The sequence below is a fragment of the Paramacrobiotus metropolitanus genome, unplaced genomic scaffold (assembly GCF_019649055.1).
Source record: "Paramacrobiotus metropolitanus isolate TYO unplaced genomic scaffold, Prichtersi_v1.0 Parri_scaffold0000161, whole genome shotgun sequence".
Taxonomy (NCBI): domain Eukaryota; kingdom Metazoa; phylum Tardigrada; class Eutardigrada; order Parachela; family Macrobiotidae; genus Paramacrobiotus; species Paramacrobiotus metropolitanus.
The window spans coordinates 174,086-194,230 of record NW_026570381.1 but is presented as its reverse complement, the minus strand read 5'-3'; the positions used below and the strand labels follow the sequence as shown (position 1 = coordinate 194,230).

At 43.1% G+C, this 20,145-nt stretch overlaps 1 protein-coding gene across 7 annotated transcripts; it reads left to right on the top strand.

Annotated features, from left to right (window-relative positions):
• Nucleotides 1-2,882: 2,882 nt before the first annotated feature.
• On the top strand, nucleotides 2,883-19,973 carry LOC129600017 (uncharacterized). 7 transcript variants are annotated; one of them, XR_008692005.1, is made up of 10 exons: nucleotides 2,883-3,052; nucleotides 3,152-3,390; nucleotides 3,480-3,906; nucleotides 4,423-4,777; nucleotides 4,862-5,478; nucleotides 5,666-6,014; nucleotides 6,668-7,198; nucleotides 7,426-7,460; nucleotides 18,949-19,108; nucleotides 19,243-19,972. XR_008692005.1 is itself a non-coding variant. In XM_055498396.1 (9 exons), the coding sequence occupies exons 3-8, from the start codon at nucleotides 3,877-3,879 to the stop codon at nucleotides 7,446-7,448; spliced, it is 1,905 nt and encodes a 634-aa protein (XP_055354371.1). In that variant the 5' UTR covers nucleotides 2,883-3,052; nucleotides 3,152-3,390; nucleotides 3,480-3,876; the 3' UTR covers nucleotides 7,449-7,460; nucleotides 18,949-19,973. The 7 variants fall into 7 exon arrangements, 5 of the variants coding, with proteins under 5 accessions (XP_055354371.1, XP_055354366.1, XP_055354368.1 ...); XM_055498396.1 differs by having other exon boundaries at nucleotides 18,949-19,973; XR_008692004.1 differs by lacking the exons at nucleotides 18,949-19,108; nucleotides 19,243-19,972 and having other exon boundaries at nucleotides 6,668-7,355; nucleotides 7,426-7,548.
• Nucleotides 19,974-20,145: the final 172 nt, after the last annotated feature.

Genomic DNA, 20,145 nt, shown 5'->3' with positions numbered 1-20,145 from the left:
CTACGTAGTTCATAAGTGCCGGTTGTTGCTATTAATTAGCAAAGTATAGGTAAAAACATCGTAATTATTGCTTCTCGTGTAATGTTGAATGATATAATTAAAATACATAAAATTGTTGTACTCGTATACATAAAACTCGTATACATAAAATTGTTGATATATATCACATTTTATATAAACTCGAATATATGTATAGCTTCATAATAAACTTTATTAGCGATTCATACTGGGAATTGTAATACAAGAGTATCCGTTAACAAGTCTGTAACATCATTTCCGTTCAGCTAAATGAAAGGCAATGTACACATCTTCCTTCTCTACCATATCACTAAATGTTCCAAGGACAGAAACTGTATTTCCTCGCTGAATTTCGATACCAATTCTTTGGCGTAAGAACTCTCCTGAACGGGGGTTGCCTGTACTGTCAATTATCTTTCTCGATACTGTAGCTCTTTAAAGAATTTCTTCGTCAGTGGTCCGAATGTACCCGTAGTTTTGAACGCCAGCGGTTGAACGACGTAACGGTCTGCCAGCCCGCTGTACTTTCCTAACTTTCGGTTTTCCCATATTTTCGCTGCACTCCCCGACACCCTGGACGTCTGGGCGATGTACGTTTGGGCAAATGTGTATAGCTTTATATATCAAATATATAGACAGCTTTCTGGATTGCCGAAGTAAAACGGGATCAACAAGTGGTACCAATCACCCTTTCCTGTAGTATAGTCCTGCTACGCCTCTGGTCATACAGTGCCCGCAAAAAGCGAAATTGAAAAAAAGCGAGTGTTTTTTCCTAATTTTCCCTTATTATAATATTTTGAAACTGAAAAAAACTTTACAAAATCCATATGAATACGTGGTAAAGGAATTGTTGCTAACTTGCTTTCCCAATTTGACGGATAATCATACAATGGACTTCATAAATGTGGTTACACTTAAAGCCGATAGCGCTATGCATACGGGTGGCTATGTGTAACCACATTTATGAAGTCCAGTGTACTACGGCTTCCATCACTGTGTACAATAGATTTTAGCGCAACCACATGTCCGGAACAGTATCCCGTGCAAATTTACCCGTTATTCGGACGGATAGTTCCTGATTCCTTATTTGTACATAGTTCATATCTTAATAGTGTACGTAACTGCAATGGTCCATTGTGGTTAACACGATGGCACATTATGGACTACCGTCATACTGCAAAGTTATTGGGAATGGAAAGAGTACAACGCGCAGATCTATTGAGATGCAACCTTACCTCGTATATTAGCGTGCAAAACGCGCAGTACATGGGAATTAAAGGTGATAAAATATTGTTTAGTATACATACCTAGGCGTTTCGTTGTGTTTTTTTTTGGATCTACAGAGTAAAATGAGTACAGCAAGGAAGCGCACCCGTCCACGTGCTATACGTGCACAGAAATTCCAATCAATATTTAACAATCAGGCGTTTGTATAAACTATGTTTACAAGTTATCGCTTGATGGGTCGGTTACACAGCTTTACAGAATTGCTCGAACAAATACACAAAGCGAAATTGTAACACACCAAACTCGCTAGTCGATACATCAGATGATTGAACGAAGTCGTTTGCGTGCATCTAGATTACCAATGCAATAAAATGACAGGCGCTCTCATTCCCGCAAACCTGCTTTTAATGTAGTGATATCTCTTTTTGTGGTAATATCTACTGAACCTTGCAGAAAATGTTTGCTCACTACTCTGACATATCCGCAAAGCCGCTTATATGATTGTTTTCTAGATTCATTATAAAGCACTCGTCTTTGGAAACAAAGACGTTGGCGAAAAGGTCATATGGGACTGAATATCAAAATCCCGCTTCACGCCATTAATACCTGTTCTCGATACGGAAGAGGTTTTACGCAAATATTGCCAGTAAGAAACTGGGAAGTTTTCCCGATACAGATTCTGCAAAGTAAAGAAAAATACAGTAACAGAAAACTTTTTTGGCCGGTTATAGTGACATTTCATCAAGGCAAGGGTATGTATAAGTTGATTTGTTTTTCATTTACAATTTTTCGAGAGACTTTGCGGACTGTCTAAATTCTACCTTGGCCACCGATCCGCTGCTTGCCCAATCTCGGAAGTTTGCTATTGCGCTGAATTATTATTATGGATACGTTACCAGTGTTTGTTCACTGCCTAACTCTGGTTCCGGAGTTCTGGTATACACATGCTGCTACAGCACTACTGTTTTCAACGGATGCGCTGGCAAACTACCTCATCTGACTAATTCCACCTTTATTTGCAGGTATGTGCAAAACTAATATTGTCTGGTGTACTGTTATTACGCTTTATCAAATTTTTCTTGTACTTTGGTCACTTTTAAGTTTTTTAAATTTAACTTCCGAGCAACTGCGTTACCCGTTATCTGAATCGCGTAACGTGTAACGCGTTACCTGAATCAATCGCTCATGGTGTACGCGTCCATATCCGTATTTTAATTTTGTTTCTAATGTAAAGTTATCTCCAATATGTGTAATTAATGAGTCGTATTTAATGAGCACAATTTATTTTAAAACTAACGATAGAGATGTTGGGCCAGTCGCTATGGCAGCCTACGAGCAGGCAGCCAGCGACAGTCCCGCTTCCGGTGTGCTGACTCACACCGAGTCGCACTCGCTGTCGAGCGCTAGATCGGCCTCGACTCAGGCAGCTTTCCGCCCAGCCTTACGTCTCGGCCAATCACCGGCCTCGATGTAGGCGGAGCCACGCCCCACTTTCACATCTCGGCCTATCAGCGTTCGTTCGCTCGTGTTGGATCTGCCCAGTATGCCGCATAGGCTTTTCCCATGCTTTCGGCTCGATGTGCCGTTCATTTTCATTCACTAGCTGACATTCGGTGATTTTCATGTTACAGCTCACATCGAGCCTTTGTGTTTGGGTTTTCTGTACTTTATTGCTATTCACAATAAAGCCTTCTCTCACTATCGTGAGCCTTTGTTCGCCAGCTGTCACAGAGATAATTTTGGAAAAGTGAAAACATCGTTTTCTTTTGAAATACCTATAGATCCGAAGTGCACAGTTAACGAAAACGTATGCAACCTTGTTCTCAAAGTGACTGAGATACGAAAACAACCAAAGAGCTGTATTTGACTTGTTTAATTGACTTTACATGTTTTTATGTATGTGCAGCAACCTGACAGCGCATTACAGATGCTACAGTCCATGGGTAGCGCGATGGTATTCAAGGGAAGCCCAGGACTACCATCAACTTGCGCACAGAATTGCCCTCACCGCAGCTTGCGAGTCTCGTGCCACCGAAGAGCACCGGCCATCGCGCAAGTTATTTGTATTATCATGGATGCATTTGTGCTTTCGCTTTAAGTAATGAGCGGAAGTGATCCAAAACTTGCTCTGAATCTGCAGATACGGTGCGATATTATTAAAACAGTTGCTCAAACTTCATAATTGCCACCTCACTTATTTCATAGGTGTTATGCTTATTAAGGACTTATTTTAGTTTTACGAGTATTAGGCAGACAACCCTGCTGTGATATGAATGGAACGAGCCGAAAGATTTCTCGTGAATACGACGGCACACTTGTGCTTCTAATGGCTTGGCGTTTAATGCGATTCTCTTGAATACAGCGGCTTATCGAATATTATCTTCAGATGATCGGGCTAAGGCAACCTGACACGATAACACATAACACAGCAGCCACACAAAGACAACCTACGGCGACAGTTATCAAGCAGGCGATATTATTGAGCTTTCTAATGCAAAGGAACTAAAATTAGTTTCTTTATAAGCTAAATTCTTATATGTGTGGACACGCGGTGCTCTATTCATCGACTGTTCAGCCGATTACACTACCACACCGTTGCGAATTTACCGGGGGACGTCCTCTCCGTTATTGATGGAACAGTGGTTGCTTCACGACAAAAAGGTGGTAGTATTGCTTAAACACCTTTGCAAATAAATGGAAAATAACCACTTTTTTACCTTTCGTGAATTTAAATTCTTGGGTTCGTCACTGTATCCATCCAATCTTATCTCGCTACTTGGCTAAACATTACTCTTTGCCGGGAACGATTAATCAAGAATTTCTGCGGAACTACTGTTCCTGTACTCAGAATATTCTGTGAAATGCATGCCGTATCGCTATACAGATAGTGTGTACTGTACCCAGATATCGAAAATAAGCGTTTAACATTATTATCCCCTTACACGTTCTTTACGCTTCAAACTGCTTGCTTACTCGTGCTGCTTACTCGTGCTGCTTACTCGTGCTGCTTGCTGCTTACTCGTGTTTTGCATAATAATTATTGGAGATTGCACCTCAAGCCGAGAAGAACTGCTTATCACGGGGTTTATTCAATCTGCTCCATCACTGGATGCAGGTTTTGAGTTCTTATTGTTCTATCTTGATAAACGATACAGCCGTCAACCAAATTGCTTTCAGAATTACGGTACAATGAACATACTGAAGGCAATCACCGGGCGCTATGTTTCGCCCACTTTTGGCTTTACCTGCCGATACGATGCAAGTGATTTTATCGGGAACGGATTATCTGGAGCGGTTTACAGAGCCAATCTAACAAATTATCCGTATTATATTTTTGCGGGAGAAAAAACTGTTGCCATCAAAGTTTTCTACTTATCAAAAGGAACGTTCGCGGACAAGATGATACAACTTACGGAAAAACTTAAACTGCTAAAGCAGCTTAACCATGAGAATTTATTGGCGTACTTTGACATTAAAAGCATGCAATCCGTAGAAGGTGGCAGAATCGAGCTTATGATGGAGTACTGTGCAGGTACGAATCACGAGAATTGTGACTGATAACAGATGCACAAATAATGCATAATCGGGCCGCTAATCTTTGTGAAATTCGTCGTAGGAGGGGACCTCGCCACTCGCATAAGGAAACTTCGAAAAAACTCGGTTATCCTTAGCTTAACAACGGTTTTGTCGTACGTGGCGGAAATAACATCGGGTCTCAACTTTCTGCATGACAAGAACTTAAAGCATGGCAGAATTATACCGGCGGTTATTTTAATTGCAAAAGTGAATGCAACGGAAGAGAGACTGTTGATCGGCGGTCTTGAAAATGTTGCCCAGATGTGCGTGGGCGAAGAACAGAAAGACGTTCTGGTTGACAAAATGTACCACCAATACTCAGCTCCAGAATTCCTGAAACATGTTGTGCTTCAAAAAGAAGGCTCTCTTGGAAGTGGAATAAAGAGTGATATTTGGGCCTTGGGTTGTATTTTCGTGGAACTAGCTAACTGTTTTACAGGCAAGCACGACAGAGCCCTATCCAAAGACGGTGATGTAGTGCCCACAGATTATAATTTCTCCACTCGCCAGTACGCCATGATGATACTTAAAGGCTATGCTCCTCATATATCTGACCGAATACCGGATGATGTCCAGCAATGCATTGGGGAATGTTTACGGAGGAAAGCAAAGCAGAGAATCAGCGCCTGCGAGCTCCTTTCTCGTGTAACTCAAATGGTACAGCGCGCAGCTAAATAAATAGTTGTCCAGCATGCTCTCTTACGGTGGGTACGTACCTCTAGGCGTGGCCATTGCGTACAGTAACCTCGTACGGTTGAGCAACCAATAAACTTGGCTTAGAATTCGAGATGCACCTTAATAATGGTGATTGAGATACGGTTGGCTAACTTGGCTTGCTTCACAGATTGCAAACCTGGAGATACCAAACGAAACAACGATTCTCAACGAACCTACTGGCTGCGCGTTTAATTACACTATTGATGTTACCAACGGCTGGATTGCACAGGGCGCTTTTGGTGCGGTCTATCAAGTTAAGCTGACAGGTGGCAAGAAGTTTACCGATTTCAAGGCGGCGGTTAAGTTGGTGAATTTCAACGAAGAAGACATTTCAACACCACAACGGTTCACCAAACTGCGCAGAAAATACGAAACTTTGGTGAAACTGAAGCATTCCAATTTAGTAAATTATCATCAGATTAAGATCATCAAAGGCGAACGCTTAACTGTTCATCTATTGATGGATCACCACGGAGGTAGGTTGCCAGTATCTATCTGTTGTGCTGTTTTGCATACATATTAATTTTTAAGAACGCTTAGTGTCGCGGAGCACCACAAGCTTCATTATAGATCGATTAACTTCAAAAAATTAGAGAAACAAACGCACATAACTATGAAGACAGTTTCAACTCCAAGCAAAGAATATAGCATTATTTCAAATTTAAAAAAAAGGAAATCCTAAAATGTTACATTTAAATTCATTTTAAATTTTGAAGAGAAGATGGGGCTATTCTTGGGTCTATGTTCGGTACAGTGCCAAATTCGAAGAAATCGGTGTACTACAATGAAATTGAGTGCATATGAAGCATTTAAAAGATTTTGGGATTTGATTTTAATCGTAATACTGTAACTACTCGGTAGATAGTGCATGCCCAAGCTGATTTTATGCCTTGTGGACAGTTGTGGTTACAATAGTTATTACGTACTGAACTGTAATATCAACGCTAAAAAAAGGCTGGGGCCGCTCAGAAGTAAAAATTACTGCCCAGAATACAAATTAATGCAATGTGTCGGTCACTTTCGCTAAACAATATCCAGGGTGACCCGCAAGGTCATCTGTCATGAAGAAACTATCAGTGAATACAGATTACCAAAGGCTGCTAACCATATATCAGCTTTTACTTTCTAGATGGGTCGCTGCGATCGTTACTAAAAAAACTACTAGAAAACCAGGTTCCGCTCAATCCGAGAGAAGCTGTACGATACAGTTTGGAGATGACAGAAGGGGTAGACTTTCTGCACGGTCATAGAGTGGTGCACGCAGACCTGAAGCCGAGTAATATTCTGATTAAAACCATAAATGGGGAAAACACATTAATAATATGCGACCTCGACGATTTTATCTTAATGGATTTTGGTACTACAAACGCGCGAGGTACTCCAATTTATATGTCGCCGGAGATGATTGCTAAAACCGTGGGTCGATCGGCGACAATCCCTGGAGAGAAAACCGATATTTGGAGTTTAGGATGCGTGATGCTAGACATCGGCCTTTGTGCGGCTAAAGAACGCCGGCGGAAAGTTTGGCATAGGCACGAAAAGACGGAGCATGAAGTCAGCGAACAAACGAACAGTGCACAGTATTTTTTGTGGATTAACGAGAACGGCTACACCCCATTTATCCCCGACACCGTTGAGAAAAATTTTGCGTCATGCATTGGTAAATGCTTCCTTGCTGATCCAGAAGAAAGGATTTCCGCAGCTTCGCTAAAACATTTGTTGAGCGTTCAATATGAACTGACCAATGACGAATAATGTCCTGTTTTCTTACACATACTGCTGCAAAACGAGTTTGTTGCTACCTAAACAATCGTATGGTAAAGTTCGCCCTGCTACATACATGTAGGTCGCCCCTCCGCTATTCTGGTATAATAACCCTACTTGCAGATTTTGTGTTGCCGCCTGCCTGATTGCTCTAACTGGTAAGTTGGTACGAGGGTACCATTGCTAATGTTTTTGTAAGCACTTTTAAATTTTTTTGCTTGATTTATAGAAGTTGATGTTTTTGTTGCACAACCAAAAAGAATTTTTATGGCAAGATTGTGTGCATTTGTATTACAATCAAAAATTAGTAAAGGATAAATTTGTTTAATTGTTTCTAAGAGCTTGCATGGGAGAGCTATGCTCGTAAAACGAAAAACGTGTTAATGCGGCTTGCAAAAACCTTACGCGAATGCTCTTGTAACCTGAGCAGTCGCCTCGTCCGAGTGAATACGATTGCGCATTAGGCAACATTCCGCATAAAGGAACATTTAGGCAGGAAGGAACAAGCGTTTACATTGTTCTCGTGCTACGTATGTACAAAAAACAGCTTCGGCTTCGCCTCCGCGTTTCTTGTGATCCGCGGCCGGTTTGAATGGAGAATTCGTTCATTAGTTCATCAGTACAAGTACAGTACTTTTATTAACAGCCTTAGCACTCAGCAGTCATTGTAAAACGTCTTGAGGAAAGATTCTAGATTAGATTGCTGATGCCTCTTACCAAAAAATTATAAGTGGAACCACGCATGGACTGAACTCGCTCGGTGGAAGCTCACTCATCTAGTTCGGTCACCCATCGTCTATTGATTTTTCTCGCAATGGTGGTAGCTCGGTCACTCACTCATCTAGGGATTTTTCTCGTTGTTGATTAACCGAGACGTATTTCCAGTTCAGCTTGTTCAGAACGCTTGGAGAAATACGAGAAATGTTTCTGTTTTGAGTATTTACAGTAGTTCCGAACAGAAGTTAAAAATTATGGGGAACCAGTGAGTACAGAGTAGCCACACATTAGTAAATCCAGCTCTAGCGAGTGTTCGAATACATACAACTTATTTATTTATGTGTAATATCTCCAATTAGCGTAGTATGTCTTTTTCTGTTTCGTCTTGTATCCAGGCCAGTTTTTTCTAAGCCCCAAGGTCACCTTGAAAGTGGATTGGATCGTTTGCGGCGTCGTGCCGGAACGATTCTGGTCGAGCGAATTTAAAACCGAAAATCACACGAGCCAGTTTTGGACCGAGGCCGATCTATTGGCGTTGCCAGTTTTTACAAAAATCGTTTTGATTAGTGAGATCTGAAAACTATGGGGCGCCGCGCGTAATATAGAGCTTGCACTTAATATTAATTTTCTGCCCCACGAACCGTTAGCAGTGATTTCATCAGACCATTTAACTAAGAAAGCAAAAATTATTATTACCCAATATCATATCAAAGTTATGGAATCGATTAACTAGCGAATAAAATAAGCATTAACAATTTCACAAACGTTTTTGAACGCTGGGCTGTGAGCGCCTCGCACCAGTTAACACTCGGATAATGACGAATTCGATTTCCGTTGCATTGTACTGTGCATCGCGCAGACAATCGTTTGCCTTCGCACAAATCTTGTTAAAAACTGCCAATTAACGCGTTAATTGAGGTTAGTGCTACGTTGGCGGTGCCTGCTAGCCTTCGCCGCCTGCCCCCCATCCAGACCGGACGCCATTCGGACGCTTTGACGGCTCAGCGGCGGCTGCGTACTTTGTTGTAGCGTTTTGCACACGCTCGGTTCGAGCTGTCTTGTGGCACTGTTCGCATGCTCGCCTCACGAGTTCATTTTACGTTAGCTCAGTTCTTGTTCAGAACGTCGCTGATTTTGTTCTCCCGCCCGCCACGCACCTGTTGTTTTCTGTCCAGTTATTTTGTTTGTACACAACCAAAATAATGGGGTTGCCTGTGCGGCTGGAGCGATCAGAGGTGGCCAACGCACTCGCGTTTACGAACCGTGCTCGCGCTTCCGGTCAGCAGCTTCTCCAGTATCCCCCCGCGCGCTGCTACGCTTTGCACAGGAGACGTAGAGCATGAACGCTACATTAACCACTAAACCACTTATGCGCCTTCCGGACAATAGAAATTGTTAATAAATCGGGAAAGCAAAATTATTAATTCAGATTCTTGGTGTATGTCATTCTTGGAAGTATACCAAGAAAAAATTGCATACAGTACATATACGTGTCTGCGAATTAATTACCATTTACCAGTACGGTTTCATTACTGTACTGACACCCTGCACTTGGAGAAATTTTGTACAGTATGAGCAGCACGGTACTGTAGACAGGTGGATTTAAAGCCGATTGCGTTCAGCCAATAGCCAGCAGTCTGCATGCAGTTACAAGCCGTGTACATAAGTGAGCAGTGAACGCAGTCGTACAACGTACGCGTGGCTGCACAGCTAAAACTTTCTCCGAGTGCAGGGTGTCAGTACAGTATACGAATAACCGTGAACTATCTTTGTGTATCCGTAGTTATCGGTGTGAAATGCCGTTTGTGCTTTATGCTTTTCTCAGTTTTCTGTTGAGAAATAATAGGGCATCCTTTATGGGCGTCCTTTACGATCGAAAACGCTAAAAAAAACTGGGTAGGCAATTTAACGGTGAAAATTTCGCCCGGCGGTCATCTTAGACGACCGGTAGTTTAGAACGATTACACGTAACTTTTACCACGTACCATGCCTTTTCCCAGAATTCCGGTCAGTGACTTTACTTTCGCCTTCGTGTTCGCCCGACTGCATATTATTTGTGCCTATACCATCGTGGGAATCAAATGAAGTACGTCCATAACCGGAACAATCTTCTTGTCCTCGTTTGGAGCCGGAAGGGCGATGTCTGGCCGCCATTAAACGCGCTGACTTACGGCACTTTAAGACAAGCCACGACCATCGGTATCCATTTGTAATTTTCCGGTACTACCCTCCTCGTTAACTTGCGGTGTCTGGACGACTTATTCCTCGCGATTATTCGTATTCGGTCCGGGAGACTCGCTGCTGTGTGGACGCTCATCCGACACGGTCCGTTCATGGCCACGATTGCTCAGAATGCGCGCTACAGTCCCTATACTAATTTTAAGCTGTTTTGCTACGGCATTCCATGTCAATCCCTTTGCACAAAGTTTCATAACGCTCGGTCGCTTCCACTGGGAAATTTGTCGGTCGCGTTCCCGACATAATTTTCCATTCTGCAGCAAAAACATTTGCAAAACCTTTTTAGAGATTCCGAACTTCTCCTGGATGTACTGCTTAGTGTGCCCTTTTTCAAAATATTTCAGCATTTCTTCTGTCTGCTCCTGGCCGACAGCAATCGCATCCCGCGCGGCGAAACTATATCCGGCGCAACTAATTACAGCAACTACAGCGCCACCTTCGACATTCACCTCGCGCATGATATCCGTTTTGGAAAAGCCGCGGTGGAACAATTGCAGAATGGTTGTTCTCTGTTCTTCCGTTATGTCGGCCGTTTGCAGGACTCGGAAGTCGGAACACAGTACTTCGGCCAAGATTGAGTGTCTTGGCTATTTGTTCGGGTTTGTACATATTTCTCTTTGTGCGCTAGCCTTAAAATTTCCTCGTCGGTCCGGGACGCAAGTCTTCGTGTTAACTTCTCTTTTCTGCGAACTTGTGTCAGTGAATAATAACTGATCCCCACTCGTGCTGCAATTTGTTGCAGTGTGAAACCGTTGTGATGTAGTTCGCGAATCTGCCGCATTTTTTCTTCATTCATGGCTTCCTGGTCGGACCACGTTGAGCAAGCCGGATTCGAAATGTGCTGGGTAATGGAACACTGAAAAATAGGAATTCATGGGTTGCGCTAAGTGCGATACAACTGTGCGTCACGCAACACTTCTCGGAAACTGGTCTATCACAGAATTTCTTAAAATGTGTTTTAAAATATTTGTGCTATTTTGCGATGTCATTTGAATTCGTCGGTAAATTACCTTTCGGTAGTTTCGTACACTATTAGCTGTCGCGCGTTATCTTTGCCTCTGCTTCACTCCCATTTGCCACTGTATCACCCGCGCGTCTCAGTACTGTAGACTGCCGTATTTTTGTCAGTCGATGCCCTTTCCCATCTTGAAGACCTCCCTGACAACGAAATGGAGAACCACTGCCTGCAGTGTCCGTTACAAACTTACCCAATTACATATTTAAGGAGAGCACGTGACCCCCACCGAAGTTCCTTCAAAAGTGGGTATATCAAAAAGAAAAGAGGAGAATCCTGCTTGAAAATCTTAGCGAATTTTCGAATTTTGCAAAACATCAGGACAGTTATAATATGTGAATTTCTAAAGATATTCGTAATGGAACCGACCGTTAGCTTCGCGCGGCAGTGGCTCTCATGATTTTCTGTGATAGTAAAGCTATACAAAAATCCATTTCCCGAAAACTAAAACTGCGATGGCATCTCGGGGCTTCTTTTTAAATGGCAAAATAAGGTGAATGCTAGCCAAACAGACCAGTAGGGGCGTAGCTCCATTAGGTGGGGGGGGGGCTAACTAAAAGCACCAGTAGGGCGCTATAGTCCCATTAGGCGGCGAGTACCAGGGTTCGGGAACCCGGGCACGTATTTCCTGAATATTGAAGGTAAATTTCTTTAAATGATTTTTTATACGCAAGGAAAACAAAACATCCAAAGTAATTACCTACGTCCTACCCCGAATCCGGTTAATCAAGTGATGTGGGGATCGTCGACCTTGGTTATTTTCCACTAACAGTTTTTACAGCAGCAGCTAGCGGACAAATATAACAATGACATCAGGTCTGAAATTAGTTTATTCTAATCCGCTTCTTCAACAAATTCCCGATGATATTTTTGATACTTTCCAATGGCGAACTGAATGTGACCAGAAAGTGTTATTGGAATTTTAAGCAGCACTGCTAAGCGCAAAGTAAAACCTGGTACTCCGGAAAATCTGTTAGCTACATGGACTGCTCAATGCTCATACATAGAATACGACATTACGTCCACCTATCTGGCGCCCGACCAGTCGCTTAGCAACGTTATTGCGCAAACCAGCGCTTCTCTGTTCGAATAAGTGCTGGCTAATGCGATGCACACGGCCCGCGCTGAAGCTTTGGATTTGGAAACTGTGACTAGGATTAATCAAACTACTCTAGGACATATAAGGAATGAAGTATTAGCTGTTTGTTTTTATTTATATAGTATTAGCTGTTTGTTTCGAATATTAAATTTCTTAATTGAGTGTACAGATATAGTATAATGAACAAGGTATGCGTGTTATGAACAACGTTTTTATGGTCACCTCAACTTTCAAGTCAATCGGTGACGTTTTAAAAACAGCCGCCAACGTTACCGAAGCGTTACCTGGCCGGCTGGCCGCAAAAATTCAAGGAACCGTTAACATTAGATAATAATGCCGTGACGACTTCAACTGTGCTTGGCATGGTGGACATTGTTGCCGTAAGGAAACCCGTGGGACAAGGGGTACACTTTGCCGGTCGCATACGACCTTCACATGTTTGGCAGATGTTCGGAGCTGCACTAACTAGGGTCATGTCACCGGCTCCCGGCTCCGAAAAAGTTTATTTTTTGCCGGAAGAGAGAGAGAGAGAGAGAGAGAGAGAGAGTAACAACCTTCGGGTACACTTAAAAAAATATTTTCGTCGGCCACGGTTAAGGGAGCATGGCTTAACTTAGCTCAGTAGCACTAATACCTACAGCACTATGTATTGGGATTTGGGATACCGTAACAGTGTAGCGTACAATGTAACAGATTGGAATAAATACGTGTTATCAGCAGTCCGAACCTTCTAAAAACTACTGTATTATAATTCTTCTAAAAACTACTGGTGCCAACTTGTTAAGATGCTTGATCGACTGCGGCACGTATTTCCATTTCTTAATACATACTTGTACTGTATATACATAATTTTTCTCGGTGATTTACTTAACAGTAGTAATTTTTAGAAGAATTGCGAAAGGGATCTGATTACGTATACACGAATTATGGAAACGCATAGTACTACATTTATCACCATCTGAATTTAAGTTTGGCCACGCCCACTTATAACCATGGGTCCAAAAAACCACTTAAATAACTTTTACCGTTGGCTATAACCGTTGTGCAACAGACGGCCGTCAAACACTTTTCCATTTCCGGAAGTTAAACAATTATTTGCTACAGCTATTGACGCGAAGAACTATCATGTATTAACAGCTTTTATTCAGTCTTTTGCACCAGCATCAAATCCATTTGGGGAGATGACGCTATTTCGCAAGCCTGGGAAATATTCAGGATATTGCCTACGGTAAAAACCCACGACAAACGAACAAACGAGGGAGGTTGTCAGATATCAAAATAGACTACCCTGCACTTGGCAGCTGGCAGATAGAATGTAGTTCTTCGTTTCGGGGCTGCCGCCGTGAGGTGTCGTCCATGGCATCTCGAAACTCCCTCGATGTGGACTGGAAGCAGACAAAGTTATGTTGCTGGCCTGTTGTCTGTTGGCACAGTTTCATAACTACGGACTGTAGATCCTGGCAGTCGCTGCTGATCCATTCGGTAACAATTTCTCGCAGTTTCATGACTGGACGGTTTGGCACAGTACTGGGTTGGATAACAGTCCAGACGACGGGTGGTTCAATGTCCACTACTTGCTGATGTGGACTGGAGTCACACGTTTCGATTTCGGGTAATAGGCATAGCGGGTGATAGGTATTCGAATCCACTGTATTTAGTTTTTTGTAGTGTGTTACTTCGACTAGGTTAAGTACAGAAAAAATATTGTTAAAATTGTCAAATAGTCTTTTTTTCTAAATATTAAGTATTCTTCAAGCATACTACAAATTTATGCGAAAACATCGGTAGATTGTTTTTGTCTCATATTTCGCTCACTTCAAGTTTACGGTTCATATTTTGGTCACCCGTCGCTTACACCACACCCCATGTGGCGCACTACCTGAACAGCTGCTGATCGGACAACTGTCGTTTTGATTTATTTTTACCTGTCTGCAATCATCAAAACAAAAGTGGAAAATTTTTAATTTAAAATTTCATAAATTTGCAGTCGTGGAAGAGCGGTTCTCATGCGCTGCACCCAGTCCAGTTCTTATTATTCGTTTCATTTTTTTATGGAAATTTTCTCTTGTTTATGCTTAGAAACTCGCGAGTGGAGTTTTCACTGTGAAAATTATTCATTTTTGGCATTTTTGTTTGCCGGAAATTCACGTACACTTAAAGTGACCGAAATATGAGACAAAACGAAGTATCCATAGAAATGGACTGCACATAAGAGGTTCGCTCAGTGCGCATTGTATACTGGTTGTTTATGAAATCATAAAGAACTAGAAGCGCTACGTTAAGCACGTACCGGAATGGCTCTTCCCAGAATCACAATTACCGACTTGCTTTTTCTCATCACGGCTGCCATGCATAATAGCTGTACTTTCACCATGGCGGAAATCAGTTGACTTACTACGTCCAAGAACAAAATAACTCTCACGACCACGTTTGCAACAGCGAGGCCGATGTCTGTTGGCTATTGAACGCGCCGAGCTGAAGCCCTCTGCGACTGCTCCACGATTGTCGGCATCCCCTTGTACTTTCCCGCTTGCACCGCTCTGGTTAACTCTCGATGTCTTAATGACATCTTCCTCGAGATTGTTCGAATCTGATCCGGGAGTAAACGGGCCGTGAGGATGCTCATCCGGCGTGCTCGCGCGATTCTTCAGAATCTGTCCTATCGTTGCTGTACTTATTTTAAGCCGCTTCGCTATATCGTACCAAAACATTCCTTCTGCATAAAGTTTCAAAACAGCCGTTCGCTTCAGCTGAAAGTTTGCTCGGCGGCGTTCCTGAAATGATTTTTGATTCTGCTGCAAAAATATTTCCAGATCGTGTCGAGAGATTCCGAAGTTCTCCAGGATGCACTGGCCAGTGTGGCCTTTTTCGAAACATTCCAGTATTTTTGCTTTATGCTCCTGGTTGATAGCGATCGCATCGCGCGCAGTAAAACTTTTTCCGTTGCGGCCAATTACAGCAACCACCGCTTCACCTTCTACGTTAACCTCGCGAATAATATCCGTTTTTGAATAGCCGCACTTGAACAGCTGCATAATGGTTTTCTTTTGCTCTTCCGAAACGTTGGCCGTTCGCAGGATTAGCCTCACTGTTGTCACGCCCAGGTTGAGCTTCTTCGCAATTTCCGCGTGAGTCCATTTCTCTTTGCATGATAGCCTTACGATTTCCTCTTTGTGCTCTTCGGTCCGCGTCGTATATCGTCGTGTCAGTTTCTCTTTTCTAAGAAATTCGGCCAGTGCATTATAACCGATACCCACGCGTGCTGCAATTTCCTGTCGTGTGAAGCCACTGCTGCGTAGTTCGCGGATCAACCGATTTTGATTTTTATTCATGGCGTTCTGGTTGAACCACGTTGCGCAAGTCGGATTTCAAATGGGCTGCGTAAGGGAACACTGAAAAATACGAATTTATCGGAGGCGCACGAATCTATCGTAAATTAAACACAGGCTCACATCGAACGCTTGTTATGGAACTTGTGCAGAGCGCGTCTCCGAGACGCTAGAGTACCGCATAACAGAGTTAGTACCCGCGAATAGTACTTACTGTAAACACCAGACAAGGTTGCACCACAGAGTGTGGTATACGGAAATTTGTTCACACGCTGCAGCACGGTCTACGTAACGTGTGCATGGTCTGGCAGGGCGTAAACAGCGCCCAGATCTCATAGTGGTACAATCTCATCTGGAGGCTACAGTACACACTCAACAAATGGAGAGGGACGGACCTAATTATCTAATCCTCCTGGAATTGAAAATAGCGAACGGGAGGGCAAAAGCACCGTGAAATCAATTAACGGACAACATTTCAAAGTCTTTCGCTTCTCAAAAGTAAAACACAGCACAATAATAGATTTTTAGCCTCGCAAATACCCTATCAAATAACTACAAAATGTTGCTAAGAGGTCCCCCTGAGGGGCGGCATTTACCCCCACGGCCAGCCCCTATGGTCGTAAAGGTTTGACCAAAATTTTATCCTGAATGAAAGCTCGGGAACTCGGTGAATGAACTCGGTGGATGTGACCTTAAGCAAATTTTTACTGTAACAATAAAAGTGTCCTCGGTTGCAAGCTTTCCCCGAAACAAAGACCCCATCAAAAACCCTTATGCAAAATAGTAACTCTGGGTCAATAATTGAGGAAATACGGTATATGCGAGTTCGAACCAAGCTATAAGCAATAAAAATAACAGAAATTACTTTTTATGCGGCATTTTTATTACCACGTAATAAATAGCAAAATAAGGTGAACGCTAACCAAAAGCACAAGTAAAGAAGGGGTGCATTTTACAGGGAACATACAGTAATTCATGGCTATGAAAATCATAATTATTCACTATTAAAACTGTAAAGATGCCGAGCGAACAAGGCAGCAGAATGAATAGATAACGCAAAAACTAACCCAGGAGGCACTGCTTCGAAGCTTATAAGAGTCGAGAGATCGGTTGTACGAGTATAAGGGCGACTTACTTCGTTCTGAATTTTTTAGTTATTTTATATAGAAATTATTTTTGGATAACAGAACAATGTGGTTTAAAGAATCCGGCAGTTGCCACGTTTTATCGCTTGCCAGAACGCCTAGTGGCAGCTGCCACTGCCGGTGGCAGATGCCAGTGGCAGGTGCCACTACCACCTTTTATCCCCTGCCATCAGAAGGGGACGAAGAAAATTTTCGGGGAACCTGGGAACGCAAGTCATGGATATGGAAATGCATTCCCTATCGAAACTGTATAGAAGCAGAAAGAGCATTATCCAACGCAATAACTTACCCCGAATCCGATAAATTAGATGATGCGCGACAACGCCGAACTAGGGTCTGTCGCTGTAAAATTGTTGATGAAAGACAACCAAATATAGCACTGACATCGGGTCTCTCATCAAATCACTGGCACATTTTGGGATCCCGGCTATTAAACAGCGTTACTGCGCAAGCCCGCGCTTATCTGTTCAAACCAGTGCCATTTGTGTAATGCACACAGGTTCCGTTCCTTTTGGAACCTGTTATCTTCGTTGATTCGTATGTCATAAGCTCAACTTCGGTAGTGGTGGGCCGGCCCGCGAGAAGGGCCATGGCCCGGGCCGCGGCTCACAGCGGACGAAGATTGCGAAGAACACAGAAAGCTGAAAAATTTCATTGCAACTACCAGAAGCAGCATTTTTCGACGAGTTTTTCTTAATTTCCCCATTTTAATCGTTCTCTAGGCGAATATCTGCCTATTTTCTGTTGACGCGCTCGCTGTAGCTGCTCGCATAACGGCATCCGGGAAAAAAATAATACTTACTGCGCTACAACAGCATGCCAGACGGCCTGAAGCCTGGGCGGGGCCGACTCAACACTAAACGTTAGCAGCCGTTTCTTGAGGATTACGCAACAAGATTACTCGGCTACCGATCATTTTGGCCGTTTAACTTACTTCGGCCGCACTGCTTTTCACCCGATGCTTACTTCGCCTTGCGCATATTTTCGCCGTCATTCCGCGGACTAATGGTATTGACTTTAATGCAAACCTCGCTACCAGTCAGATTTGCTAGAACCATATCAGTGTTCATATACAAATATTTACAATCTAAGCCAAAAATCTAAGAAAAAATGTCTAGTGATAGCCGCTTACAAAAATTTCACTCATGTATACTATCAAATATCATGATCGCACGTTCGCACTTTAAAGCTGTAGATTGCAAAATCGATGGCGAAGGCTACGGAAACCTGAGAAACGAAAGAAACATATGAAACAACATAAAAAAGAAAACCTTAAGCAGTGCATAAAAATAAAACAAAACAGCAATCAGCAGTTGTTGTATAATTAATTTGTAAGCACGAGTTCTCATCTCCGTGAGCACACGCACTTAACGTGAGCACACTTCGCACTGCGTGGGGAAAGGCTTGCAGGCCCTGAGATGTATCATGTCTGTCCCGTGGCTCCAGCCAGCCTGCCCTGAGTTTTGCTTGAGGCTAATCCTGAATGTGTCCCAGCCTTGCAAAATTAACATCCCCTACACGGTTGGATACGTCTTAGCTTTACCATAAAATATCATAAACATTGCGCAAAGGTATTTGGGGTGGACGAAAGCGCACCCGTGTACACGAAATTGGTTAAATGCATTCACACACTTCTCTTAAGGGATTGTTGCCGGTGTACAAATCAAGGACTTTGCAACAAAGTTCTTGATTTGTTTCGAAAATCGTACGCGGATGATGTCAAGAAATTCATCCAAAATTTTGAACATGTGAAGCAGCTTCCACACGTTAACTTACTGTTTTGCCGGGTTGCCGAACACAATGGGCTTCTATTTTTTTGGTTTCTTAGCCGCGAGTCACTCTTCGTACGACGTACAGTAAGCACTATAGTATCTAAACGGCTTTTCATTTGGTGTTTTTTGATATTTTAGTTAGAAGATTTTGCTGCGCAACAGGCTGCAACAAAAATTATCTGTTTCGCTGATAAATGTAGTGGAAAAAATTGCCAAAACAAAAACAAGTTTTAGCCACCTCGTAATAACAGTAAAATAGTAGACGACCTATCCATTGCTTTGCCGCACTTCGCCAGACTTTGCCAGGAAGATAAATTTATTGTTGCAATAGGTCATACGAACCGTGATGGACGCATTCAAGTTCGACGCGCGACTATTCGTCGCCGAACACAGGGACACTGGAGCATTTCCGTTTGGACCATATTGCTGTGAGGCATTTTGCCGTTGTGGAATTTCGTCCCAAAGCATCTGTTCGTGGACATTTCGCATTGGTACCCTATAATCATGCGGCAGTTTGCCGCAAAAGCTCGAATCGCTTAGTTTTTGCAAGTTTTGCAGGTTTTTTAATTTTCCATTTTACCAGGGTTTCTTATGCTTTCTTATGTTTTTTTTTTGCTTTTCTGAGGTCGCTCGTACTTTCTTATGTCTCGAAATGTCTCGGCGTCGAAATGGTCTCACGACGAAATGCCTCGCGGCGTGATGTCCTGCCCACTGAATAACCGGCGAAGAAACGTCGCTCGGCGAAAGGAACTTCCGGCGAAATGTCTGCGACCGAATGTCCTGTGGTCAGCTGACCCCGGCGAAATGTCGCGCGTTGAAGAGAGTATTGCGAAGAGCCGGGAGAAAGATGTAAGTGATTTCATTTGTCCTCAACCATCGACCAGTCCACCTCTCTGCCAATTACAAAACTTCTGCGGATAGCCAAACGTACGGTATTTTCTTGGAGTTTTAAAAGGAGAGCGTTTATCGTCTTTACTTGTTCAACAGTTTCCGAAGACGAAAAATATGCGGAAATGTAATCCCCGTTTTATTTACGATTGTTCTGACAGCAAAAGAAATTGAAGGCAAAGGCTCGTCGCGCCTGATTGTAGGAAGCACTAGTTACATGACCATCCGCCCGTGTGTGTACACTCAATTTAACTTTCGCGCAGTCGATAGACAAGTATATCTCTCCCAGTTTGACTTCCCGACTACCAGTGCAAATTTCACCGGCTATCTTTGATGCAATCAGCTGTGGCTTATTCCTGATCTACTCGCGTAACCACTGATAGTCGCAGCTGCAGTGCAGCAGCTGAGCGTGGTTGACCAGCTCCTCCTCGTGTGCTTTCACTGCTTTGCCCTGTTCGCGTGGCAGCCACCATTCTTCCAGTTAAAACCATAAGCGCGTCCAGCTCAGCAAAGGTATCACGCTCGATGTACGCGATCGTCGCCGCGTGAAACACGATGGACAGGTGAAACACGATAGGCTCGGAGTGTGCTCCAGCCACTTCGGAAGAACATATCGACGATAGAAACGCCAAACAGCTCT

Excerpts from the sequence above, each read along its gene's own strand:
- LOC129600017 (XM_055498391.1), top strand. The coding sequence starts at position 3,877 with ATGGAACAGTGGTTGCTTCACGACAAAAAG. Across the intron at positions 4,778-4,861 it reads TATGATGGAGTACTGTGCAG|GAGGGGACCTCGCCACTCGC; the intron begins GTACGAATCACG and ends AATTCGTCGTAG. Across the intron at positions 6,015-6,667 it reads ATTGATGGATCACCACGGAG|ATGGGTCGCTGCGATCGTTA; the intron begins GTAGGTTGCCAG and ends TTTACTTTCTAG.